The 27961-nt window shown below is 29.1% G+C and overlaps 2 protein-coding genes and 1 pseudogene across 2 annotated transcripts; 2 read left to right on the top strand and 1 right to left on the bottom strand.

Annotated features, from left to right (window-relative positions):
- The first annotated feature begins 9863 nt into the window (after positions 1-9863).
- Positions 9864-13433, top strand: LOC137831567 (isoleucine N-monooxygenase 1-like). The gene is made up of 2 exons (XM_068639292.1): positions 9864-10841; positions 12726-13433. The coding sequence occupies exons 1-2, from the start codon at positions 9903-9905 to the stop codon at positions 13353-13355; spliced, it is 1569 nt and encodes a 522-aa protein (XP_068495393.1). The 5' UTR covers positions 9864-9902; the 3' UTR covers positions 13356-13433.
- A 6498-nt stretch (positions 13434-19931) lies between these two features.
- Positions 19932-20037, bottom strand: LOC137833769 (small nucleolar RNA R71; annotated as a pseudogene).
- Positions 20038-20293: 256 nt separating this feature from the next.
- On the top strand, positions 20294-21151 carry LOC137833498 (uncharacterized). Its single transcript, XM_068641843.1, has one exon. It carries the CDS (start codon positions 20294-20296, stop codon positions 21149-21151), a length of 858 nt encoding a protein of 285 aa, XP_068497944.1.
- Positions 21152-27961: the final 6810 nt, after the last annotated feature.

The raw sequence follows: 27961 nt of genomic DNA on the forward strand, positions 1-27961 counted from the left end.
ATTAAATCAAAATTTAGTTTATATCTTGGTTTATATTTTAACATGATGAATAAATGTTATTGTAATACAATAAGCTCGTGTTTAATTAAATGTCGTATGGTGTAAAAAGGACTCAACTGTTGGTCGAGTTCAAGGTTAGGGAAAATCATTGACTTCAAAGTCCAAATTTTTTGTAATATTCCACTAATCTTAAGCTTCATAAAATATTTTGAATAACAAAATAAGCTAGCACTTTGATAGCTGTACACATTTGCAACATCAAATTTACATAAAATTTTCAAATTTTGGTTTCGTGCATATGTCTTCCTAGTAAAAATTTACCAGGGAAATTTAAAATGGATAGAAAAAAAATTATTTACAATTTTCGATAAGTTGTGCGGTTTTAATTGAAAAAAAAAATCATGCTAGTAAAAAGACGAATTTAGTTTGGATTAGATGAATTAATCTTATTAAAATTTTCACAAAAGAAAATTATGTTTAATAAGCTTGACGTCAATTAAATTTTTGATTATAATATATTTATAATAGTATATGAGTGACAACTTTTTTTTTAGAATTAAATAAATTAAAGGTACATTTTTTGGATCTTCCAATCCTTATGAAACATGTAAAAAAAAGTGAGATTAAAGCTGCATGTGAAGTCCCTACGTAATCATCTAACAAAGTCTAAGCTTCTAAACAGGACATTGACATGACAGAGCAACAGAACAAGACTCAAAAAGCAGGATCCCAAACACTCTTTCTCAACACAGCAGCATAAAGCTCACCCCCAGATCTCCAAAACATGCTAATAAGATGAAGAAAAATGATTTTTTTACATCCCATTTTTCCTTTGCTACAAATTACATCTTCTTTAAGTGTTAAATTTCTTATGTGATAGAAGTATTTTTGTAAAATAATAGGTATAAGATGGATGTAATAGTGTCAAATTATCACTACTCTAAGATGAATTCTAATCTGTTATGTGCAAGAACCTACAAAAAAGACAGGAAAGAGCAGGTTGCACAGTTATACCAACATGTGCCATCTCAACCAAAACCTTGCCCGCAACTCCTATTGATAACACTTACTCTTGCTTGGTCCAACAGAACATGCTCACCAAATGCTCGCCAAAAGTGCTCCTAGTATAACCAAAGATCTTGTCATAAAACCAGCTTCTTCTAAAGGATTATCATGCATGACTCTTAGTAATTAATTTTTTTTGGTAAAATTGTGTATTTGTGTTAATTAAGAGTGAATATTTAGTAAGTAAAATTAAGTAATAATTAAGCCGATAAAAAATAATAATTTATTTAAAATATGTGTAATAATATATGAAGTTGACAAATGATGTACTAAATACTGGTTTATTTCTTTTACTAGTCTCTGCTAGTTAAATGAATGTCTAAATTTAATTTAATAAGTTAAACTAAGTATTATTTAAAAGTTGGGTGTAACAGTATAGTATATGAAGTAAAAAATTGATGTATCAAAAAATTATTTAGCACTTGGTTTTACAATATTTTAATGAATTATTTAATAAACTTTGTTGTAGGATTAATTAGTATGTATAATATGGTATTATATTATTTTATTGAGTAAACAAGGTATGCATTACCTTGGACTATCATCACTACATTACGATTAGTTGTGGTTAGGTGGAATATGAGACCCATGTGAAGGAATTGTAAACCGATAATAATGCATTAAAATACTGGACTGAATGCGAAGGATGGTGAGATTATGGAAGTGATGTTTTTATGGATCGAAAATCATAATGGGCTACTATAGAAAAGCCGTGTGAATCTCAAAACTTGTTGTACAAAACTTAAGAAGACTTGTTGTGGTGATATATATTCAATATATTCAAGCATTTTGCTTGATTGAACAAAAAAATAATTATTAAGAATTTGAAGAATAGTCAACGTACTTCAATATTATTACTTAATCTAACATCTTTATTTCTTTTACGTAGGCTTCAAGGACATGTTTCATACATGTAATTTAGGTACATTAAATTTTATATTCCTCTAATTCACATAAAATAAATTAATTCAAATTTTCATTTCAATATTAAAGAAATCATACCAAAAGTTAAAAGTCTTGAATTTTTCAAATAACATAAAATCTGATGCCGTGAAAGTGTCTATCTCCAAATTAAAACATGGGAATGGATAACAAGAAAGTTACAAAACAAGATTTTCATATATTCTGAGTAGTGAGTAGTAGTGTTGGAAGAAGTTGCAACATGTTGTGACCCAAAGCTGTGACTAACAAAGTAGTCAATTGTTAAGGACGTACTCTGCCAGGCATAGTGATGAGAAAAGTAATCATAGATATGTTGTAACCAATGTTTTACAACGAATGCCACCTGTAAAAAAAATCAAAATTATCTACAAATAATTATTAGGGAGCTAGATAGTAAACAAGTTAACATTATATACAAATTATTATCTAATTATCTATATTCATAAATAAATTTAAGATAATTTATATATATTATTATTTTTGAGTTTTTATCTATAGGTAAATTTAATATTACATATAAACTAATACTCAGAAATCTATATTTATAAGTAAATTACTACATACAAATTATTACCCACTAATTAATAACAATAATATTAATAATAATATTAACCATAAAAGCAATGATAATATTAATAATATTATTAATATTAATACTGTTATTAATATCAATAATGTTATTAATATGGTTAATAATAATATTAATATTTTTATTAATATTATTATTATTATTAATATTATTTATCAATATAGATTCATAGATATTATCTATGTATACACTCATATGTTAGAGATCTAAATATGTGAATAATATTAAAATATTATTATTATTATTATTATTATTATTATTATTATTATTAAAAAATAACTTTAAATATAACTAAATTATATCACATAGATCTATAATGTAAAGTTTGCACTCACTTATATACTATAAAATATTTTTATAACTAGTCGGATTTCCGACATCCCTTTCACAACAAGACTGTCAATTCATGCGTGATACTATATATTATGGATGATCCAATAGTAAATTGATAACGGGTGGTCTGATAATCCCAAAATATAATTGTTACACTATATTCTAAATGACTATAATATTATATTAAGAAATGAATTTTAAACCGATTTTATAAAGTTTTGTTTCGCTTTAAACCGATATAAGCATGTTGCAGGTCTCTTTGAAATTCACGCAAGCTATCTATAGTTGGACTTATCTATTTTTAATTGTAAAATATGTAAGTTTATTTGTTATGGTTTTGGGGTTTTGTTTGTTGCATGGTTGGTGGTGCTTGTTTTTAATTGTAAAAAAACAATTGTTAGTCTAGTTAGAGATATTTTCCTAGCGATTTTATTGGATTTATGCATTGTAAATAAATAAAGTTATGTTAGAATTAAAAATCCCTTCTTAATATTTATTAATAATAATATTAATAAATTTAATATTATCAGTATTATTTTTAATAATGTTATTACTAATATTATTATGGTTATTTTAACAATATTAGTATTATTATTATTATTAATATTATTCACATATATATAAATAATATCTATGAATCTATATCCGTGAATAATATTAAAAATATTAGTAACATTATTATTATTATTAGTTTATTAATAATAATATTAATAAATATTGATATTATTATTTTTGTTAATATTGTTATAAAAATATAATAAAAAATAGTGTTGTTTATTTAATGACTAAAACTAGTTTTAATTATATTTCATTATAAAGATATAAATTTTTATATTTATTTTAAAACTAAAGAAATGTCAGTATCATTTATTATAACATTGTGTAAGGGAAATCCAATTTCACTTAAAACTTATATAACCTTATCTATCATAAATAATAAAACTAATAATCTTAGTATAGCAAGTAGACACCGTGGTTATAAAAACATGACTTCTCAAATATTTCTAGAAGAGAAAAGAAATGAATTTTTGTAGGTTAAAATTAACTTATATAAGTTTTAGATTATTTTATTCTTCTAAAATCATTTATAAAATATTTCTCGAAAACATATCTCATCAGTGCGTGGGAATACTCTGTTCTTCGTTAAAATCCAAATTGGTATTATTACTACAAATATTTTGTATATAGATTTTTTTTTTTTTTTGTATGATTCTATCCTTCTCTGCCACCATAGTGTTATCTGAAATTAATTGGGAAGAGAAGAAATTCATGTGGATTTTAAGTCTAATTCAACCCTATAAAATTGGCTCATGAGGTGAGGTTTGCACCCACTTATATACAATGAAATATTCTCATCTCTAGTCAATGTGAGATCTCCAACATGCACGTCTGGATTTGATTGAGATGAATATGAGAGGAATTGAAACCGCGCGAAGTTGGTAAACTACATACTTGCCTGCAACGTGTTAAACTTTGTCGAAGAAGGAAAAACCAAGTTTTTGTGAATGTCTGAAAAGTGTTAAGGTACCACAAAGCTAGTGATAAACCAAATAGTTATCTCGGGTAAGGAATCTTTGTCTCAAACGACAATCCCTCTCGAATAGTGATAAACCAAATAGTTAGCTTCGTTAAGGAAGTTTTGTCTCAAATGACAATCCCTCTCGAATAGTGATAAACCAAATAATTAGCTCGGGTAAGGAAGTTTTATCTCAAACGACAATCCCTCCCTACAACTTACCTAAAAAAAGGTTTTTAACCACTCCTACATGGTCTGATTATCAAACAAGAAAAACACAAGGTAAAGCAAGCAATCAAAATTCATAGTTATGAAAAAAAAAACACAAATCAAAAATGGTGGTTGGCAAACCATTGATGATCAAAACTGTCACTTCCAACCTCGAGACACCAAATGATCACATTTAGGCTCTTGTGGAAGGTTCTCCCTTGAGTCTGGGGTGCAAGTGTATTGGTCGAAGCCGAACGAGCTACGTCACTCAGCATCGAGTAACTGACATACCAGATGAATTAGTTATATCAAATAGAAAATAAAGAGATACACGATAAATCAAGTAATATCTTGTAAATTCGGTAACCATGCCATAAATCAGATAATATTGTTTTATTAAAAATACGTATTAGATACGATCCATAAATGAAATAAACCACTATAAATAAGCATTGATACACAAGAGTAAGGTACGCTTTCACTACAAGAAAATCATGAAATAGAAACTAATTTCTAGAAACCAAAATAATTAGTTGCAATAGTAACTAAATTAGAGACAATTTTAGAAACTAAAAAGAAATTTGGTTTCTAAATTATTTTCTATTATTTTCTATTATTGTTAAATAGTTTATAAATTGGTATCTAATTAGCAACCAAGGTTTTAGAGACTAAATTTAGAAACTAAATAATTGGTATCTAAAACCTTAGTTGCTAATTAGATACCTATTTAGAAACTATTTAACAATAATAGAAAATAATAGAAACTACTTTATAAACCAATTTTTTTTTTAGTTTCTAAAATGGTTTCTATTTTAGTTCCTATTGTAACTAATTATTTTGGTCTCTAAAAATTGGTTTCTATTTCATGATTTTCTTGTAGTGTTTTATCAAATACATCATATATACTCTTATCATAGTACTTACTTGATCATTGGAGAACCTTTGCAGGTTAACTCCTAACCGAACACTAAGGAGCTAAGAAGAGGAAGTGTTAAAATATGAGGGAGTGAGGCACTGAAGTACATGAACACAAAGAAAGAGGACCGACACCAACAATAATAGTTACCGTCAATCTCAAATACTATTTAAACTCACTTTGTCTATACAAGTATAAATAAAAAATTTGTTTAATTAATTGCTTGTAAGTGAACATGTAGACTCTTTTATGTTTAAAAAAACGTGTTTGTTGCAATACAATACAGATTTATTAACATAATGAGCTATGGGACCAATATATCAATATCTTTTAGTCTTCATGACTAGTTTGGCTATGAGACTAATTAACAACCGGCCAAGGAGGAAATTAATAGAGTTGATTAGGTTTTGTTTTATTGGTTTGTTTTCTTCTCTTCATATTATTCATATTTTTTTCTCTTTTAAAAAATTATAAAAAATTTCATATTGTCTGAACATAAGAATTTATTCAAAAGTTATTTTGAAGCATGATTTTCTTTGTGATGACTTTCTGTTTTTAGAAGGTGAGCATTTAAAACAAGGTAGATAAGTTGAATAATTCCATATTTGAGTGTTATGTTGTTCATCAAATAAATAATTTTGCTTTAATTTATTTAATTGCATTATTGTATATATATTTCGTGTGAGGAACGGATTAAGACATTGTTTATTTTAATATATATATATATATATATATATATATATATATATATTATTCTTTGTTACCCATTTAAGCCTATCAGATAATATTTTATTTTAAAACGTGTTTCCCTCATGAAAAAACAAAATTGTTTCTCATACCTTAGGAAATAGAAACCCATTGGTGAATTCAAATACTAAAAATACCAAAAATAAAGGAAAAATGTTGAATATATCAAAGTGGTCAACATTATAATAGCTAATAAATAAATAAATATAAAAATATTAATGTTTAAAGTAGTTAAAATTATATGTGTATATGTAAAAGCGTTTTTTTTTAAACAAATAGACTCCTTGGACGCATTATTTTTCTTTCTTTCTTATCTTTTTTTTCTCTTTCTAAATTTTCTTTTTTTTAATTTCTTTTCCAATCTTCATCTATTTTATAATCTTATTGGATCACATTGTAGCTGGCAAGTTAAGGAACATTTCTACCTAATTAGATTTTCAAACAAAATAAATTTATTTTTGCTCATTTGTTTTCAGTGTTTTAATTAGAATTAGGTAATACTTGCATCAAAATTTTCTGAAATATTATGAGAGATGAAGATCAAATTTGTTTATAGGGTTTTAATGTTCATTAAGATAAAAGTACTTGTCTATCTGTTGATAATAATAAAAAGTACTTATCTGATAAGTCTTTGAATGATACATTTTGGTGAGAAAGTAGTCATATATTTGTATGAGCTAATAGTAATATTTGTTAATTTTTTAAAGAAAGAATAATGTTACCATTTAAGTTTTTTCGAAAAATGTAAATGTTTTTGTTTTGAAAAATGTAAATAATTTTGTTTAAATGATATATTCATTTATAGAAGTTTCTTTTTTTTAAAGACAATTAAAATTCTAACTTTAGGGTGTTTGATAAAAAAAAATTATAACGAAACAGAGATTCTAAATTGTTAGATTTTTATTGTTTAATTTTTTATCTTTTAGTTTATTTTTTATAATAAATAAAATAATTTTGATGATTGGTTAAAAGTATGAGATAAAATAATTAAAATTTAGTTGAGAAAAAATATTTGATTAAGCAATATGAAAAATGGTTTTAATTAAGTATCTTTTAAAACTTTTGTTCAACAAAATTAATTAATTGATTATACTTTGCACGAAATACAAATTTTAATATTAAAATATAAATAAATATAACTAGATTATCAAAATAGGTTTAATTTTAAGTCATTTCAATGGGGGTGGTTTTATGAAATATAACTTAACATTTTCATATCCTAATTTATTACATCATATTCTTTTAATTTGTTTATCAATTTTTAAAAAAACCGCTTTAACTTAGATTTAAATTTCTTTATATTTATTTTATTATTTTGAATTTTTATGTTGATCTTTCCTTTTTTATCTTTGTATGCTGACAAGGCTCTCAATAAATAATGAATGACCATTGGCAATTGGGCCAACTACTTACCATAAATAACATTAATCATGACTTCCAATCACCCGCTGGCTGCTGCGAGTGCTCAGTTTTCAAACCTACACACACATATACATATATACATACATATATATATATATATATTATATTTTATATTACTGTGTAAGAACATAAACCTGTAAGAACAAAAATACAAAGAGACTAATGTTATACGTGCATTTACTGCATTGCAGTGTCGGTGATCTTGGTGTACTTCAGTAACTCTTTGGTTGATCAATCAATATCCATATCCAAACAGAGGAAGGTATGCTAGAATTATCTTTGGCCATTTTGGCTGATGTATCTGTAACTGCTCTTTCTCATGGATTTTAATGTTTCTTTAGGGTAATCTCCTTTCATTCAGCGGTACACATAGCTCTGTTATCACTAATACAACCCTCATAATAAAACAGTTTAAGTAATGATATTTTAATATAAAAAATAGAACAAGAAATATGAAGTATTCACCTAAAAGGTGGTGGTTTAACTACATATTACTGGTATGAAGTCATTAACTTTGCATCGTGTTATATCCTTAAATTCATGTTTCATCATTCCAAAATCCATGCACTTCTTCATCTGATATTTCTCCTTTTTAAAGGAGTGTATTCAATTCTTTGACATAATAACAGATTCATTGCAAGATATTCATTGTGCTGGAGGCTAATGATTATGGCCTTGGTTGCTCGTGTTAAAGATATTGACTGTTGTATCCTACTAGCTGAGCCTGAGAATAAGCTATTACTATTAATCCATATTATGGCAGCATAACATTTTAAAATATATTAAAAACTTCCAATATCTCATACTCTAATAATTTACATGCCATTTTCTGCATTTTCGATCAATGGCTTTCTAATTATATATTCATACCCTTTATGTGCATAAGGTTTGAATTCGAGTGTGATTGGCCCACATAAACTAGTAATCAAACAAACAGTTGTTAACATGCTCTTTATTGTGGTTAAATTTCTAAAAACTGATAATATTCTTCACAGCAACATTTCTTGTGACTTTCTCCAATCATTAATGAGCGAGCATGTTGTCCCGATCATTAATGAGTGAACATGGGGTGAATTTTCTCACAAGTCTCATTTCATTAATCTTGTGGGTAAATTGATTTCGAAGAACGGGACAAAGAAAATCAAATTAAAATCATTATTTTTTATCAATAAAAAATTAAATTAAATTAAATGGGATATTTCGGTTATTCCAAACCTTATACATAACCCAAAAATCAAGATCTTCGGATTAACAATAACAAACCAGAAACAAAAAGATGCAGGCTTTTTGCTGCATAAAATGCAGACAAAAACAGCACCAAAAAGCACCCTGTCACTAGTAATCTACTATAAGAACACCATGCCAAGCCACTATCATTGACATTCCTTTGGCATCAGTTCACTTAAAAATCAAGGCTCTCACCCTCCACAGTGACAACGACCATATAACTTGCTTAAAACCAGAACCCTCCAACATAAACTACATAAGCTACCCATCCACCAGAAAAACCTTACACCCTTTCAGACCTTACATCAAATTGAAATCATGTTTGGTAGTCCTCATAATTGACAACTTTCACATCACATATGCAACCTTCCTTTAAAATTGTTGATATGATGACATTTAAAATTATATCTGAACATATTTTTTTATCAGCAAATAAATTTTGATATAACTATAGAATACAGAAAATTGATACTTAATGGCCATTTGACAGTTACTGTACAGGTGCATAGATTTTTCCTTGTGAATATATTTGACTGTGGAATCATGGGAAGGTTGTTTTAAAATCAAACGGTGAAGGTGTAACAGAGATATGTCTATTAACAAATAATACCTTGACACAGATAAAGGCTTGGTTATGAGTTCTGTATAAAGCGTATGGAGTAAGTTTCTCAGATTAGTTATAGGTTGAATTAATATATGATTTTTTATATATTTTGTTGTTTGGAACTTTGGGTTGAAATATATCTTAAATATTTTTGTTAATTATTTTTTTTGATGTTGATTGAAAAAAGCTATATTTATCTCTCTTTTTATATTGGGGTATAACTCTTAACTTTTAGCAACTTTATAAATAAGCACCTGATTAACTCGCAACTCATACCATTTTAAACCTAACATTTTCTTCCTTTCAATGCCCTTGTCAATTCCCAGCACCTATGGATTACGCCCCCGATATTTTATGCCTGCACCTTCAACCCCTTGTAATTTCTTTGTTTCTTGTGATTTGTGGCTTTACTATCATGAAAGCCTTGAGATATGACCTACTTGAGAAGCCTAAACTGCCTCCTGGTCCTAAACCCTGGCCTATAGTTGGTAGCCTTCCTCAAATGCTTTCCAACAAACCTGTGTTTCGATGGATACACGATCTCATGCAAGAAATGAACACTGAAATTGCATGTGTTCGCCTAGGAAATGTCCATGTAATCCCAGTGACATGTCCCTCCATTGCTTGTGAGTTTTTGAGAAAGCATGATGCTGAGTTTGCATCAAGACCACTAACCATGGCCACTGATATCATGTCTAGTGGCTATGTGACCATAGCTATTGTACCCTTTGGGGAGCAATGGAAGAAAATGAGGAGAATCTTCGTCAACGACTTGTTCTCCCCTCTCAGGCACCACTGGTTTCAGGACAAAAGGAACGAAGAAGCTGATAACATTATGTTTTACGTCTACAACAAACGCAACAATGTGAATGTGAGAGAAGTTTCACAACACTATTGTTGCAATGTGACGAGGAAACTGATTTTTGATACAAGGTACTTTGGAAAGGGTAGGATGGACGGAGGTCCTGGATCAGAGGAAGTAGAACAAGTGAATGCTATTTTCACATTGCTTAAGCACGTTTATGCATTCTCTGCTTCTGATTATGTGCCGTGGTTGAGGGTTTTTGACTTGGATGGGCACAAGAGGATGGTGAAGAAAGGAATGAGGACGATGGAGAAGTATCACGATCCATTGGTTGAAGAGAGAATGAAGCAATGGAACGATGGATCAAAGAGCGTTGAAGAAGACTTGCTTGATGTTCTCATCTCACTCAAAGATGACAATCATACTCCTACTTTGACCGTCAAGGAAATCAAGGCGCTTACTATAGTAATGCATCACTCCTTATTACTTTTTCTAAAAGTGCTTTATTTTAATAAAATAAACATATTTAGTTTTATATATATTTGTCTAATTTACTTATTTTAAAAAAGACTTTAAAATCTAATTCAATTTTACAAAAATTGGTGATGGTCCAATAACAACATAACTGAAGCATAATAGATCTAACAAACTTTTAGAAAAAAATTAAATAATCCTGATATTAAGAGTCTAGATCTAACTTAATCTTAAAAACAGATTTATAAAATGAGATTTACTTATTTTTTTATCAATAAATAATAAAATAAATAAATAAGAGTATTTTAAAGAAATACTCCAAACCTGAGCTCCCTCACATCACCTCCCCATGTATAAAAAAAACTATACCTTATAAAAAAAATATTATTTAATTTTTATTGTATATGCTTAATTTAGAGAAACAAAACAAGGATTTTTTCAAGTAATAAAAAATACTATTTAATAATTGTTCGTTTTTAAAACTCTTAATCATTAATATTAAGATAAACTGTAAATCTACTCTTAATTATACCATCTCTCTCTCTCTCCCTCTCTCTCTCTCTCTATATATATATATATATATATTATCTTTCTATTAATTATTAATATTATTTTAATATAATATTTTATTAATAAAAACAGTTAGACAGTGTATGTGAGAGAAAAAGGGAGTTGTAGAACAAATCTTTTCCAAAATAAAACAATCTTAACACTGTCCAAATTTAAGGCACAAACTATAGTCACATCTTTTGTTTTCTTTCTGTTCTACATGAATCAACAATTTCGCAATACAAATACAAACCATAAATGTATGCATTAACGGAATAATATGCAATGTGAATGGTTAGAGGAAGCTGAAGACCCTTGCTGACTGTTCCTAATGCAGCGAAACAAAGGGTGTTATGGTTATGAGAAGGTGAGTGAGGAGTTAGGAAGCCTAAAGGCTGGGATCAAGCGCTTTGTGTTGGGAACAGCTGCAATGATAATCCTGCTCCAATGCAAAGGTTCATCAGAGCATCTGCTGTGAAATTTTTCCAGCAACCATATCTGCCTTTAGAACCATGTATTCATCTCACCCCTGCAGTGGAATAGAAAGCAGAATTGGTAGAGGGGGCTAAAGATGAAGGAGAATGTGAATGACAAGGAGATGAATGGAGGAAGGTCAGAATGATGTAAAGGAACAAGTAGAGGTAGAGAGGTCTGCTCTGATGAAAGAGGAGAAGTCAGGCATGTTATAAGCAAAGATGGCAAGTCAGTGAACAAACATAGGTAGTAAATTACTTGGTTAGGTGCAAGGGAACAAGACGGTTTCAGGAGAAGGTCATCATGAAGATTGAATTGGCTGTCACGAGTGGAATGTGCAACATTGCTGAAATTTATGCAGTTTTTACTGCATAACGTTGTTGGAGCTGTGTGTTGGATTGCAGTCAAGCGGTGGCGGATCAATGAAACTGAAGCTGCAGTAGATGCACTGTCACAAAGTGTTCTCTGTTCATGAAGATTGCAATGTTATGCAGTTTTTTATTATGATTTTGTGTGTGCCTGTTATGTGCTTCTTCGGCCAATTCTGATGCAGCATAGGCCAAATTCATGCCAACTCTGTTTGTATTTTATAGGTGGTAGTGATCTATGGTTATATTTATTAGGAAAGATGCTAGGAATGTTTTATAGCTACTGTCATGATATCTGTGAGCAGTTTGGTTTGGGTTGCTGTAAAGGGTCTATGGCATTCTGTTTTGTTGATTCAGAGAAGGTAAGATTAAGAAGCCTAAGTCTATAGGGATGAACGCCTCTTGATACTTGTAAAAAAGTTGAAACATGCTGAAATGTCACTTTTTAATTTATTGCTGATAAAAAAAACGGAATAATATGCAGGAACTTATGTTTGGAGGAGCAGACAATCCATCCAATGCAGTTGAATGTGCACTTGCAGAAATGATAAATGAGCCGCACATACTTCAGCAAGCCACTGAAGAAGTAGACAAGATTGTAGGTAAGCAAAGGATGGTGCAAGAATCAGATATTCCAAAGCTCAATTACGTAAAGGCTTGTGTTAGAGAAGCTTTTCGCCTTCATCCAGTGGTGCCTTTTAATCCTCCCCATGTCTCAAGCAATGACACAATGGTGGGAAACTATTTTATTCCAAAGGGTAGCCATGTACTACTAAGCAGACATGGACTTGGACGAAACCCTAGAGTGTGGAATGAACCTCACAAGTTCAAACCTGAACGTCATGAAATGAATGATGGATCCATGGTTGCTTTGTCAGAGCCAGATTTGAAGTTCATAACATTTGGCACAGGAAGGAGAGGTTGTCCTGCAGTGATACTTGGGTCCACCATGACTGTGATGTTATTTGCCAGGTTGATTCATGCCTTTTCTTGGAGTGCACCTCCAAATGTATCAAGTATCAACATTGTTAAGTCTGGTAATGGTGGTATGCTTGCTGAGCCACTTGTGTTAGAAGCCAAACCAAGATTAGCACCAGAGTTGTATTACATATAAATAATTAATGAGTGAGTAAATCCATGCAAATGAAATATAGTTGTATGTCTGCTTTACTTTTTATGGAAAAAATAAAGTTTGAGGAAGATTTCAACATTATAAATTCTTCTTAGTAAAGGTGATGATGAATAATTTAGAAGAAGATTTCAACATTATAAATTCTTCTTAGTAAAGGTGATAATGACTAATTTAGAATTTATAATAATTAGTAACTAAAATTTTAGTATTAAAAGAAAAAGATAGATACTAATTTATAAATTAATTTATAAATTTTTATTAATAATAAAATTATTTTAACTAATTATAGAAAAGATGTTTTTTTAGTTTTTTTTTTTTTTTGTCAATAAGTTGGGTGACTTTATTTTATCTATATCTTTAGTGCTAAATAGTGAAATGTGAGGAGAAGATATTTATGTTTATGGTGATTTTGAATGAACATTTTTGTGATCTTCTTTATATATATATATGGTTGACTATTTGTAAAAGAGTTGGAGTATTCAATTACTCTTTTATTTATTTATTTATATATTAATAATTTTTTATTTAAATAGAAAAAAATACTTTTGTATTCATAATTTTAATCTTTGAATATTTCAATTTTATTCTATATTAATTTATTAAAACCTTTATAATAATAGTAAAGAAATGCATCTATCATTAATTTTAATAAAATTATGTGCTGAAAGATTTAATTTGCAATCTATTATTTTGAAAACAAGGAAGCAGAAAAGACTTGGTGGTCCAGTGAAATTATGGATGGAAATAAATAGCATAATCTGAGACTAATTTGAGTATATGAAATCATATTGATTCAGATTGATGGGGTTTAATTAATTTGGTGAGCTGTTTCTCTTGACCTTGATAGAGATGACGGTTGGAAATATTGCAGGTAGTACAGGAAGACATCTTTGCATTTATTATGTGAACTCTGCTATTCATTTTTAACTTAAAGAATTTTCTTTTAAATTGATTTAATTTGTTTCAAAACATAAAATAAATGAAATGAAAAAGTTGGAAGAAATTGGTTGTTGACGTATTAATTCCTTGGAAAAGTATATTGATGTTTGATATAATTCTCCTCATCCCGATATATCATATTAACCATATTAGGAAGTGTACATCTAATTCAATTCCATAAAATCGATCATAAGATTGAAATCTGCATCCACTTATATATAATGAAAGGCTTTAATATCTAATTGGTGTAGGATATCCAACAATTAAATGAAAAAAAAATGGAATATGATCCAACAAACTTTTGATAAACAATATAACTAATTTACATAGTCCATTTTATAGTAGAATGTTTTAAACAAGATTTAAAGTGATCTTCATTTTAAAAATATAATTTCAATAAGCAATAATAAGTACCAATAGTATCTTTAGTATTTTATAATAAATATACATTAAAAAAGGTGGTTTTCTACATAATTTAATATTTCTGAGAAAATATTTTTTTAATAGTATTGTGATATTGTTAACGTAAAACTTAATTATTATTTAAATGGAATTAATTTATATACAATACTGATAGTGTAATTTTTTTACGAACATTCAATAATAAATTTTATGTTTAAAAAATTATTGATTTCGTAAATATTATTTTAAAACTCATGATATAACAGTTTTTAATATGATAGAACATAAAAATTAAAATTTACTCACATTGAGAATATTTTTAAAATGAAAGGATAAAATGGAAATGAATAATTATATATTAGAATAGTATACATCTAAAATTTATTTTAGTTTTTATTTATTTAAAGTATGACATTCCTTAATACTTGTTGTAGATGAGGAAAAAAAAAGAAAATGAGAGAGATAATAAGGAAAATAAAAATAAACGAAAGTTAAAAGGTATTATTTAGACAAATATTATAATAAAAATTGAAAAAATATCTTATTTTATATAGATAAATTAAAGAAAGGTAAAAAATAACAAAATGTATCATTAGTTTTTATTTAATTATTTAAATCAAAATATAATTTAGTAATTAATGTTCATTTTATAATAGACATAACTTTTTTAAATTGTAATAGCTTTATAAATAAATAAAAGTGGAGGCAAATCTTATGAGGAAGTTTTATAAAGTTGAATTAAAGTTCAAATATAGTATAAAAGTAATTTAAAATTTAACGATAATTTGTTTTATCAGTCACATGCTATTAAACTATTATATATATATATATATATATATATATATTAAAATCGATTACAAATGAGAAGCAATACAAAAGGTTTGCTAGAAATTTGCTTGAGAGTACTTAAATTGTTGTTTGCCTTAGTTCTAAAATGTTATCGACTTACTCTCTCTGCATTAAGGGAGTAGTAGAGAAAGATGTTATACTTTTTCATGTTTGAATGTGTGGGTTTTAGTGGAAATAGGAGAGGGGAGGAGTAGTGTCCCCTTTCATACCTGAAGTAAAGAAGAGAAATTGGAGTGAGTTTAAATATTTTATCATGTGTTCTTCCTGTATCTAAGTTTCAATTGATGTAGTTATAAATTACATGCATGTGAGCAATTGTGGGAGAACTTCATGTTTGGGACACTATTGAGGAAATTTGACATATGGTGGTAAGGGCTTCTAATCATGTAGGTTTCAAAAGATTATGTTTTAGTGTATAATTGTGAAGAAAGTTAATAAAAAAATATTAAAGTATAAAGTTTGAAAAAGTGATTATACATTTATATTAAAATATTATACCTTTTACTTGAATAGTCATTATGGTGTTGGTGCATATTGAGTCACCATAACTCATTATGATTTCATGTATAATTGGTTATGGTGACACATTTAATATTTTTTTAATCAGCAATAAGAATAAATAAATATAAAACATTTTAAGGGTGATCCAATCGTTTTATAAAAAATAAAAAGATAGTGCAGAAAAAACATCTCTACACTCGCATCAACATAGCACACTACATACCTATCTATGAAACCATGTTCCACATTAGTAGGGGAAAGCTTGTCCACTTATCCCCACAATAAATACTAGTGTTTGTCTTAACCAACTCTGCATTACCTCTTCATGAACAAAAGAAAAACGTCTTCCTACTCCTCTCAATTTATGACAGCTTGTCACCATTTTTATTTTTATCCTCGTTGTTGTCCCGCCTTAGACTTTTGCTTAATTCCATATTCAAAGCCTTCATTGTGTTCTCATCACACCTCATGTAGGAAGGAGAGATGCCTCAGCTTTTGGGTTGGAAACACCTATCAAATTAATTTTGAAAACCCTGAAAAGAACACTTTATATAGGCTTAATAGCCTGATTCAAGTTACCACATTTCAAATTCAACTAAAAAGAAATCAAAGAGCCAAAGAGTTGATGCACGTAATTGGAGACAAACACCAATCAGAGTATGAGAAGAAAGCTTTCATATAATTATTTGTAATCCAAGCCCAAGATTTTATCTAGATCAAAGCGAAAATTTGTAAATCGTCGGGTTTTTTATTTTTGAAAATAATCTCATTTCTATGGGTCCAGATAGTCCAAACTGTGACTATCCAAACAGTTTTGCAAATTTGATTGTGTTTCCTTATTAGACCAAAATGTCCATAACCTCGAAAATGAAGGATTGTGTCCTTGTGGTGCACTAAGATAAGACATAGTCAATTGTCATACAAATTCCAAATTTGATTAGCTATATTGTATGTAAAATATAGATGGCTAATGAATTTTTGCTTGCTATCACACATAACACAATTAAGACTAGCAATATGAACGTTTCTTTTCAAAATATTGTCAAGGGTGACTATTTTTTGTGGAATAGTCTCCAAACAAATAGCAAAGTTGAAGGTAACGCTTTTTGAACTCCACAAAGTTTTAAAGGAAAAACATTAACTAACCCCACTATTGAATTTTGTAACAAACTATATACAAATTCCACATTAAACTACCATTTACATCCAACCTCCATGACCATTCATCTTCTTGTTGATATTTTACGCAGACATTCGAAAGATGCAAATTCAAATTTGCTACCATATGTTTCTCCCACTCAAACCATTGTCTCCTCCAATTAAAATTCCAACACTTGGTTATCGTGCCAGCCACCAAAATCCCCCACAGTTAAGCCTTTTTGTTCAGAATTAGCATACAATCTCCGATAGTTCAAGACTAAATATGTATTACCTAACCACAAATCTTCCCAAAAAGAATTCTATTTTCGTTCCCTACCTTCCATAGAATGTTATCCATGAACCAGTTTGCATTAACACTTCGTCCACAGACTTTCCTAAGGTTTCTCCACCAAATAGATTCATCTCGATTATCCTTACTCTAGAGACCACCACGAACCATATTTTGACTTCACAATATCCACCCAAAGACCTTTTTCCTCTTTGCCCAATGATAAGTGTTTAATTTCAGTAATATTTCATATTAAAATATAGGCACTTGTGAGGATTTATTGCTAATTTACCTATAAAATAATCCCTAATTTATGAATTTATACCTTTTTACATTTTTTATGATCTTTATTTGAATAAGAGTATTTTATTCCCAAATTTGGTGTTAATTGCAGATTTCTAAGGAAGATTGGAGATTTGGATTAAAGATGAATGATTTGAGCTAAAAAGATAAAGATAGAAGGTCCCAGAATGGAAAAGATGCAAAGAAAGATTGGGCCTTTTTTATGTTTTATCATTTAGCCCATTAGCGCGACACAATAAACAACCTAACCCTAGAAAACTAGGATAAATAGAGGACTAGAGGCTCAACCTTAGTGTGCCAGATTGAGAGGAAAACACCATAGAGTGAATTGTAACCCAATTGGGAGAATGGAAGGTGATAGAAATATGCGTGGCTAATTCTACCCTTTGGGATTGCGAGTAATCTGCTCAAACTCTTATGTATTGAGGTGATATCTTATATATTAATATTCAGTTCTTGATTGATTATTGGTATTGTTGTTTTACTTTTAATTTTCCGTGACAAATTGAGAATCTTAAATCTGACCGGGAGGTATTTTTAGGGTTCGGACCTAAACAACAATACTTAACATATTTAAGTGCTAGGAATAGACTTGAAATGTTAATTGCTATTAACGTCTGAGCTTCGTTCTAAGTTGTTCTTATAATTATGCGAGGGATCGATAGTTAGGGAACATTCTTAAGAATTTTATATGCGAGGAATCGATATAAATGATTTTTATACGGGCATCAATTTCAATTAAAGAACTTAATATTGACATGCTAATCAAAATACATGAGAATGAGAGAGATGAAACCTAATCCCTATTTTTCCAATTGAAATAATTAATTCTTTGTCTGTTTTCTTATTGATCATCGTCAACACAACCACTTTCAATACACTTTTAATTGTTTTGTTCTATATTTAGCAATTATTGTACTTGATAATTCACTGTTCCTTGTGGGATCGATATCCGTCCTTAGGGACAATTATTACTTCTGACAAAGCGGTGCACTTGCCGTAAAAAGTCATCAAGTTTTTTGCGCCGTTGCCGGGGAACAGATTTGATTTGTTGAGTATAATTTCCTAAATATTCTAAATATTTTAATTGTTTTGATTTGTTTTGATTTTGTTTATTTTATTTCATTATAGATTTTATTTTAATTTAATTTACAGATTTTCTGTTTTAAAAAAAAAATTGTTTTTATTTTTTTTCTTTACGTTATTTATGTTAGTTGGTTTTTATTTTAATTTTATTTTATTTTGATTTTAATTTTGTTTTGTTTTCTTAAATTTTATTTCGTTTTTTTTTCTTATAGATTTAGTTTACGTAGTTTATTTGTAGGTAGTTTTATTTAGGTTTACGTAGTTTTTATTTATTTGTTTTAATTAATTATTTTTACGTAAGTTAGTTAGAAATTTTGTTAGTTGTTTACAATTATACTTTTCAGTTTTATTCTTGTTTAGCTTTTTTTTATTTTTTTTATTTATTTTATTCCTCGTATTTATTTTTTATTTTTATGTACGTTATTTCTTGTTTTTAAGTGTTTTCTTTTATTCTGTTTTTAGTTTAGATTTTATCTGTATATATATATATTTTTTTAATATTTTTGTTATTTTTCTCTTAACGTCATTTTAGTGTTTTGTTTTATTTTTATTTTATTTTGCAAATTTGTTTTTATTTTTTATTTTACTTTTTCTTTAAAGAAAAAAAAATACTCTGTTTTTTTTTTTCTTCATTAATATCTTTTAGGAAGAAAGCAACATGGCAGAAGAACAAGCACCACCTACTAAGAGGACACTTGGAGATTATTTCATGTACCAAAGACCAAGGCATTATTCTAGTATCGCAATACTTGCTACCGCTAAGGCCTTGAAAATAAATCCTAATTTTCTCACTCTCATCATTACTCATCAATTCAAAGCAATGGATCATGAGGATCCATGTTCACATTTGTCTACATTTTATGTATTGGTGGGAACAATGGGCTTTCAATCAAGTGATCTTGAAAATGCTTATATGCGTTTGTTTTCTTTGTCATTGGCAGGAAAGGCTAAGGATTGGCTCAGATCACTTCCAAATCAGAGTCTCACTAGTTGGAAGGAGGTAGAGGAAAAATTTCTGCAAATATTTTTTCCAATTTCTCGCTACATCAAAGCAAAGTCTGAAATTTCTGTGTTCAGACAAGGAGTAGATGAATCATTCTGTGAGACATGGGAAAGATTTAAAATGTTACTTAGAAAATGCCCAAATCATGGGTTTGAAGATATTGCTCAACTGGGCATATTTTTCACCGGTCTCAGATCTAACACAAAGATGCTCCTAGATGCTGCAGCTGGCGGCACAATGATGGCTCTTGATGTAGAACAAGCGACAAGGATTATTGTTGCATTGGTGTCAACTGATTATCAAGCCCAACATGATATACAAAATACTCAGAAGGAAGGGTCGTTAGAAAATGCACTCTTGGCTAAAAATAAAATTCTGACATAGCAGATTGGGCAACTAACCGCACAAATGGCTAAATTGCCCCAACAGTTATATGTTGTGCATTCATCTCAAAGCCAGAGTCAATCAATCATGTGTGATTTTTGTGGAGGTGATCATCCTAATGGTCACTGTTCTTATCTGAACAATTCATCTGAAGTTGAGGATTCATCCATGCTTGAAAGAATGAGTAAAGTTGAAGAAGCCTTAACAAAGCTTGTGATAATGGAAGAAAATAGCATGACAACGATCAGGAATATAGAGATCCAAATGGGAAAAGTGGCTAAACAATTTGAAGAAATACAAAGTGGTCAGTTTTTAGTTGACAACCAAACCAACCCAAAAGAGCATTGCAATAAGGTAATAGCTGAAAAAGAAGATGAGACTGAGGAGTTAGAGAGAGAAATGAAAAGAAATGAGGAAGAAAAAATTAAAAATAAGGAGAGAAGTGTTCTTGAAAAAGATTTATCATATCCTCATCCTCCTTCAAAAACAGAGAAGGACAGAAAATTCTTTGACAAATTGCTCCCTAGGAATTATTTTGCAGGAAATCTGAAGCAAGATTCAACATTTGAGAGATTTCCGAAGAATAGGAGCTATATTGAAGAGAGAAATAGAGAGTTGGAGGCTAGATGCAGTATCATGACTCAAAGGGACTTCCTTCAAAATTCTAAGAACTTAGGAGGTTTTAATCTTCCCGTGTCTATAGGTGTTTTATCTGTGGACAAGGTTGCACTTTATTTAGGCGATTTGGAGGTTCAACCCACCAAGATGCAATTGGCAAAAAGATCCATCAAAGATCCTTATCGTGTGGTTGAAGATGTTCTTGTAACGAGGAAGAATGCATACAACATGATGCAACAAAGAGAGTTGTCCATCTTGAAATAAACAGGCGTCAAGCTAGATGACGTTAAACGAGCGCTTACTGGGAGGCAACCCAGTCCACATTTTAGTTTTATGCTGTTTTATTACCTTTGCTGATTTTATTTAAAATAAAAAATAAAAAATAAAAGTAAATAAGAATAATGAAAAAAAAATCCTATATGCCTCCTAATCATTTTGCAGGTTATGTATTTTTGACCTGGGGACAGGTTCTATTATTCAGGGGGCAGATCCAGCAAATGAAGCAAGACTGTAGATAAAAATTTTAACAAAATGCTGGATGACTTCTTAAGAATAGAGGATTGAACAAAAATATGGTTTTATCTCTCTAATTCTCTTTTCTTTTCAGTTATTTGGATTTTTTCTTATTTTATTTATTTTGTTTTTCGGTTATTTTGTTTTCTGTTTATTTGCTTATTTGTTTGGTTTGTTTTTATTGCTTATTTTGAATAAATTTCCTGTTTTATTAGTTTGGTAATTTTAAGTCTTGAATTATCTTTCTTGACTAAATTTCAGTTTTAATTTGTTTGTTTTCTAGTTTATTTTTATTTTTTATTTTCAAATTAAAAAGAACTAGAATATTAATTTTGAATTGTGGAAAAAAGAATTTGTGTTTAAATATTAAGTAGTGAGATGAATTAGACACAGCTTAGAAAAGAAAATATGATTGAATCCCTATTCAAATGTAGTTAAAATTATGATACATAAAAATTTAACAGGATGATTGATTAGGATAGATAATGACAAGACAAAAAGGAATGAGACCATTTAAACCAAGTGAGTGTGTGAACCTTAAACAGTTTTGAGAGTTTTACTGATGAATTGACAGTTGTGGTTGCTTAATTTTTATTTTTGTTGCATCATAAAAGAGCATGAAGATGATTGAGGCATTTGTTTGTGTTAATTAGGAGCCAGGGCCAAAAAGCCAACCTTTATATTAGAATTCCATATTTTTATATCCCCTTTGGGCCAAGAAATTTTTTTTGTTAATATTGCACCTTAACCTTTATTAATATAATTTTCTACCCTTTAGCATGTCTAAGGAAGGAGAACATAGATGCAATACATATAGAAAAGGGAATGGTTGGTTCTGATTTTGAAAGTTCAAAAAGTTGAAAATAGGAAGAATCTTTTCCTATTATTGAAAACAAAACAAAAAAGTAAGAGAAACCGAAGAAGAAAAAGAAATAAAAAAAAAGAGAAAGATAGAAAAAAATTTCATGAAAATCATGAAAAGAAAGAAAATGAGGAAAAAGGTGACATCGAAAGAAAGTGGTAATTAGATAACATATATGTTCTCTATAATTGAATTGTAGGTATGATCTTCTTCTTTAAGATGTGCATTTTGTTATCTAAGAAAAACCAATATTTTTTGGAAGCCCAGCCTCATTACAACCCTGGAAAAGACCTCAAGATTCATGTTTCTAATATGTTTGTGATTTGAAGATGAAATGAAAAGCAACTGTGATTTGTTATGATTCAGTGAAAATAGAGAGAAACACTTACCCGTGAGCATATGAGAAGATATTCCTTGATGAATTGTCATTTATTTGTTTTGATTTGATCCTGGAAATTGATTGTGTCTATAATTTTCTATATTTGAATTTGGAAGCATCATAATTTTCTAATTTGATCTGTTGTTTAATGAATTAAGTTGTTTGATATTTAAATTCAAATATATTCATTTACTTTGCTTGAGGACAAGTAAGATTCTAAGTTGGGGAGAGTGATAAGTGTTTAATTTCAGTAATATTTCATATTAAAATATAGGCACTTGTGAGGATTTATTGCTAATTTACATATAAAATAATCCCTAATTTATGAATTTATACCTTTTTACATTTTTTATGATCTTTATTTGAATAAGAGTATTTTATTCCCAAATTTGGTGTTAATTGCAGATTTCTAAGGAAGATTGGAGATTTGGATTAAAGATGAATGATTTGAGCTAAAAAGATAAAGATAGAAGGTCCCAGAATGGAAAAGATGCAAAGAAAGATTGGGCCTTTTTTATGTTTTATCATTTAGCCCATTAGCGCGACACAATAAACAACCTAACCCTAGAAAACTAGGATAAATAGAGGACTAGAGGCTCAACCTTAGTGTGCCAGATTGAGAGGAAAACACCATAGAGTGAATTGTAACCCAATTGGGAGAATGGAAGGTGATAGAAATATGCGTGGCTAATTCTACCCTTTGGGATTGGGAGTAATCTGCTCAAACTCTTATGTATTGAGGTGATATCTTATATATTAATATTCAGTTCTTGATTGATTATTGGTATTGTTGTTTTACTTTTAATTTTCCGTGACAAATTGAGAATCTTAAATCTGACCGGGAGGTATTTTTAGGGTTCGGACCTAAACAACAATACTTAACATATTTAAGTGCTAGGAATAGACTTGAAATGTTAATTGCTATTAACGTCTGAGCTTCGTTCTAAGTTGTTCTTATAATTATGCGAGGGATCGATAGTTAGGGAACATTCTTAAGAATTTTATATGCGAGAAATCGATATAAATGATTTTTATACGGGCATCAATTTCAATTAAAGAACTTAATATTGACATGCTAATCAAAATACATGAGAATGAGAGAGATGAAACCTAATCCCTATTTTTCCAATTGAAATAATTAATTCTTTGTCTGTTTTCTTATTGATCATCGTCAACACAACCACTTTCAATACACTTTTAATTGTTTTGTTCTATATTTAGCGATTATTGTACTTGATAATTCACTGTTCCTTGTGGGATCGATATCCGTCCTTAGGGACAATTATTACTTCTGACAAAGCGGTGCACTTGCCGTAAAAAGTCATCACCCAACCTCCAGGTCCACTTCCCTAGTAATGCATTATTAAAATAGGGCAGATCTTTTAAACTCAAACCTCCATTTCTTTTAGGCTTACAAATGATGTCCCAACTCACCCACTGCTTTTTTCCTACCATAATGACCTCATCCCCACAAGAATTCTCTTTGTATGCTTATGATTTCTTTTAGTACGGAGACTGGCATTTTGAATAAAGATAAGTAGTAAAGCGGTAAAGCAGATAGCACAAATTTATCAGAGTAACTTTGTCCGCTAAGGATACATGTTTATCTTTCCATTTTGCTAGTCTCTTTTTTATTTTAGAAATAATATCATTCTAGACAAACCTTCTTCTCTGATTACTGATAAGTGTCAAATTTCAGTAATATTTTATATTAAAATACAGACACTTATGGATATTAATTGGTAAAATAAACATAAAATAACTCTTGATTTATGAATTTATACATTTTTACATATTTTGTGATTTTTATTTGAATAAGAACGATTTATTCCCAAATTTGTGTTAATTTCAGGATTCTAAGGAAAAATGGAGATGATTGGGCAAAAGGAGAATATACAAAGCTAAAAGGGAAAAATGAAACACACCAAACACTCACCAAAGCTCGTTCAAACTCGCCTAAGTTAGACGCCACGCCATCAGAGAATCTCTCCCAAGCAAGATTGCTCCATTAACGTTGGGCATTTTTACGTGCTTCTCGCCCAGGCAAGCAAAATAACGCCCAAGCGAGAAGACACTTAGTCCACACAAATTATGTTAAATAGGAGGCTTGAGGCACAACCCTGGACGTGCAAGATTGAGAGGAAAACACCATTGAGTGAATTGTAATCCAAATGAGAGAGTAGGAGGTGTTAGAAATCCTAGAGAAGGCAGCTCGTCAAGGAGAAACATCATGGATCTTCTTTTCTTACTCTCCCTGCTTGTAACAACTGATAGTTGTTGTTTTGTTGTCAAATTAATATGATTCTAGTGTAGACTTGTCTAACATTAGAGAGATGATAGTATAATTGTGGTCAGATATGTGTGTAGAAAATATAAAAAATATTAAAATAGCAATTAAAAGCGGTTGAATTACAAAGGAAACAACCAAAAAGGTTTAGCCTTTCATGCAAAGGCAAAACAAAAAGAAATACAAAGAAGAAAAGAAACTAAGAAAACCCTTTTAAGCTCCCTCTTCCTTCCTCTGAAGTCTCTTTTATAATCTTCTTTTCCTTGCAAAAAATCAAATTAAAATCTACCTTATGATATTGTTTTTCAATTATCATATGCTTCATATTTCAAATTATTAAACATATATATTCATTCCCAAATAGTCTCAAATTTTATTCTTACTTCTCTTCCATAAATATTGTTTCCAATTTTCTTCAAATTTGTGCATTGATCGTAATTGATTCCAACATTGCTATGAGCGATATTGCAGATTTAATTCTCTAATTCTTTATTTCAGATTTTGTTTCCTATTTTGATCCAAAAGAAACAACTTAGGTTAAAAATACAAAATTAACAAAAATAATAATTAAGGCCCAAATAAACTCAATTAGAAGAATATTAATTAAAACAATGGATTTATTTATTATTTAGTCCAATAATCTATGATTAAAGTTATTGAGTGTGAATAAATATATGCTCATCAACAACCATCATGTGTGGCTAATTCTACCTTTTGGATTGTGAGTAATATGTTCAAAATCAAATGTATTGAGGTGATATCTAAACATAATATTTTGTTCTTGATTGATGATTGATATTATTGTTTTGTTTGTAATGTTTGGTTTACCATGATCTCGAAATTTAGATTTGACTGGAAAGTACTTCTAAGTTTCTAACCCAAACGATAATGCTTAACATATTTGAATGTTAGGAATAGATTTGAAATGTTAATTGTTATCAAAGTCTGATCTTATTTATAAGAAATATAAATATGCGAGGAATCAATATTTAAGAAGCATCTTAATAATTTTATATGCAACGAATCGATATAAATAATTTTTATACAAACATCAATATCTATCAAAGGACACAATATTGTCATGTTAATCCAAATACAAAAGAGTGAGAAAGATGAACCCCAAACCCTATTTTCTCAATTGAAGCAACAAACTCTTTGACTTGTTTTCTTATTAATCATTGCAATCCATAACAAACTCCAACAAACTTATTATTCTATTTTTTATTTAGTGAATCTTTTACTTGACTATTCAATTGTTCCTTGTGGATTCGATATTCGTCCTTAGAGACAAATTATTACTTCTGAAAACACGGTGTATTTGTCGTAAAAAGTCATCAATTACCACCTACTAGTAAGCCAAGATAGTTAAAGGGTAAACTCATGGTACTACAGTTCAATATTTCAGCAAATGTGGATGTTGTATATCGATCCCTCCTAACTTAGTTTTCATGAAATTAACCTTCAAACCATAATCGAGTTCAAAACATCTAAGCATGCTTTTTATTACCAATATATTTTCCAAAAGAAGTTTACATATAAAGAGAGTGTCGTCAACAAATTGAAGCATACTGATTTTGATATTGTTATGACCTACATTTAGACCAAGAAACATATTATTTCTCTTTGTATGCCTTACAGTCCCGGCTAGACCTTCTTCTATAGTTAAGAACAAGAAGGCGTTAAAGGGTCCCCTTGTCTCAAACCGTTTTCTAATCTAATTTCCTTTGTATGACTTCCATTAACTAGAATGGACACATGTGATGATTCCAAATATCCATTTATTCATCTAATCCATTTAGCACAAAAGCTTAATCTACTCATCATATATATTAGAAAATCTCAATTAACTAAGTCATATGCCTTTTCAAAGTCCATTTTCAATATTATACATTCCTTCTTCTAACCTCATCAATGGTCTCATTGGCCACTATCACACTATCTAGGATGTCTCTCCCTTCTAAAAAGCAGATTGCTTAAAGTCGATAACCTTGTGAAAAAAAAAATTGCAACCTTTTTGTCAACACTTTAGAAATTATTTTATATACGTATCCTACCAGTGAAATAGGTTTATATTGTTCCAACTTTTATGGATTTTCTATTTTAGGTATGAGCCACATAAAAGAGTTGTTGGTTCCTTTTGGCCACTTGTCTATACAGTAAAAGCATTTAACTCTTATAATGTCTTGACACAGATACCCTAATTTTTCTTGAGAAAATAAAAATTATAACCCTTATAATGTCATCCGTGATTTCAGCAATTAAAAATTCATTATCACTTGAGATAAGGTAGGGCAATCAATATTATCTAACTTTACATTGATGTTCTCTACCTCCAATGAATTTAGTTTTGAAATTGTCAAAAATTATTACTTTCTTAACCCTACTTGTCTCCTCACATCATTCATCACATCATTCATTAAAGGTAAGATATTATAGGTAAGATTGTAATTAATTATGTGTTTTATCACAACTAATTATACAAGAAACCATAATAAATGTGTCTTGTTAAAGGTCCACATTCATTTAGTGCATATATGATTGATGATGGTTATTGTTACCAAACAAGACAAGTTTTAAATTTCCATAATAATAACACTATATTCACCTAAGATTTGAAAATATAAAAATTGTGTTATTTTATTTATTTTTTCAAACAAGTTTCTTAACTGAATTATTTAATTTATAATAGAACAAAAATATTTAATTTCAATTTATTTTCATTTATTATTAAATGAATATGTTTAAGCAAAATAAATTTGGTTGAGAAGCAGGTTATATATATCACGTCTTGGTCATCTTCTAAACAGAGAGATCCCTCGCAATGAATGCTGATAACCCAACACTTACAGTACATCGACATTTTTCTGAACCAGGCTTTCAATAAATACAACCACTCTCAAAGTTAAATTATAAATTTATGTATTCTTAATTGAATTTTTATTAAAAAATATTATATTTAATTGTCAAAAATCATTATATTTATTAATTGAGTATGTATTATTCATTGAAGTAATATGATCATTTAATTTTATA

Source organism: Phaseolus vulgaris, chromosome 6, assembly GCF_000499845.2.
Source record: "Phaseolus vulgaris cultivar G19833 chromosome 6, P. vulgaris v2.0, whole genome shotgun sequence".
Taxonomy (NCBI): domain Eukaryota; kingdom Viridiplantae; phylum Streptophyta; class Magnoliopsida; order Fabales; family Fabaceae; genus Phaseolus; species Phaseolus vulgaris.

Excerpts from the sequence above, each read along its gene's own strand:
- LOC137833498 (XM_068641843.1), top strand. The coding sequence starts at position 20,294 with ATGGCTAAATTGCCCCAACAGTTATATGTTGTGCATTCATCTCAAAGC.
- LOC137831567 (XM_068639292.1), top strand. The coding sequence starts at position 9,903 with ATGGATTACGCCCCCGATATTTTATGCCTGCACCTTCAACCCCTTGTA. Across the intron at positions 10,842-12,725 it reads AAATCAAGGCGCTTACTATA|GAACTTATGTTTGGAGGAGC; the intron begins GTAATGCATCAC and ends AATAATATGCAG.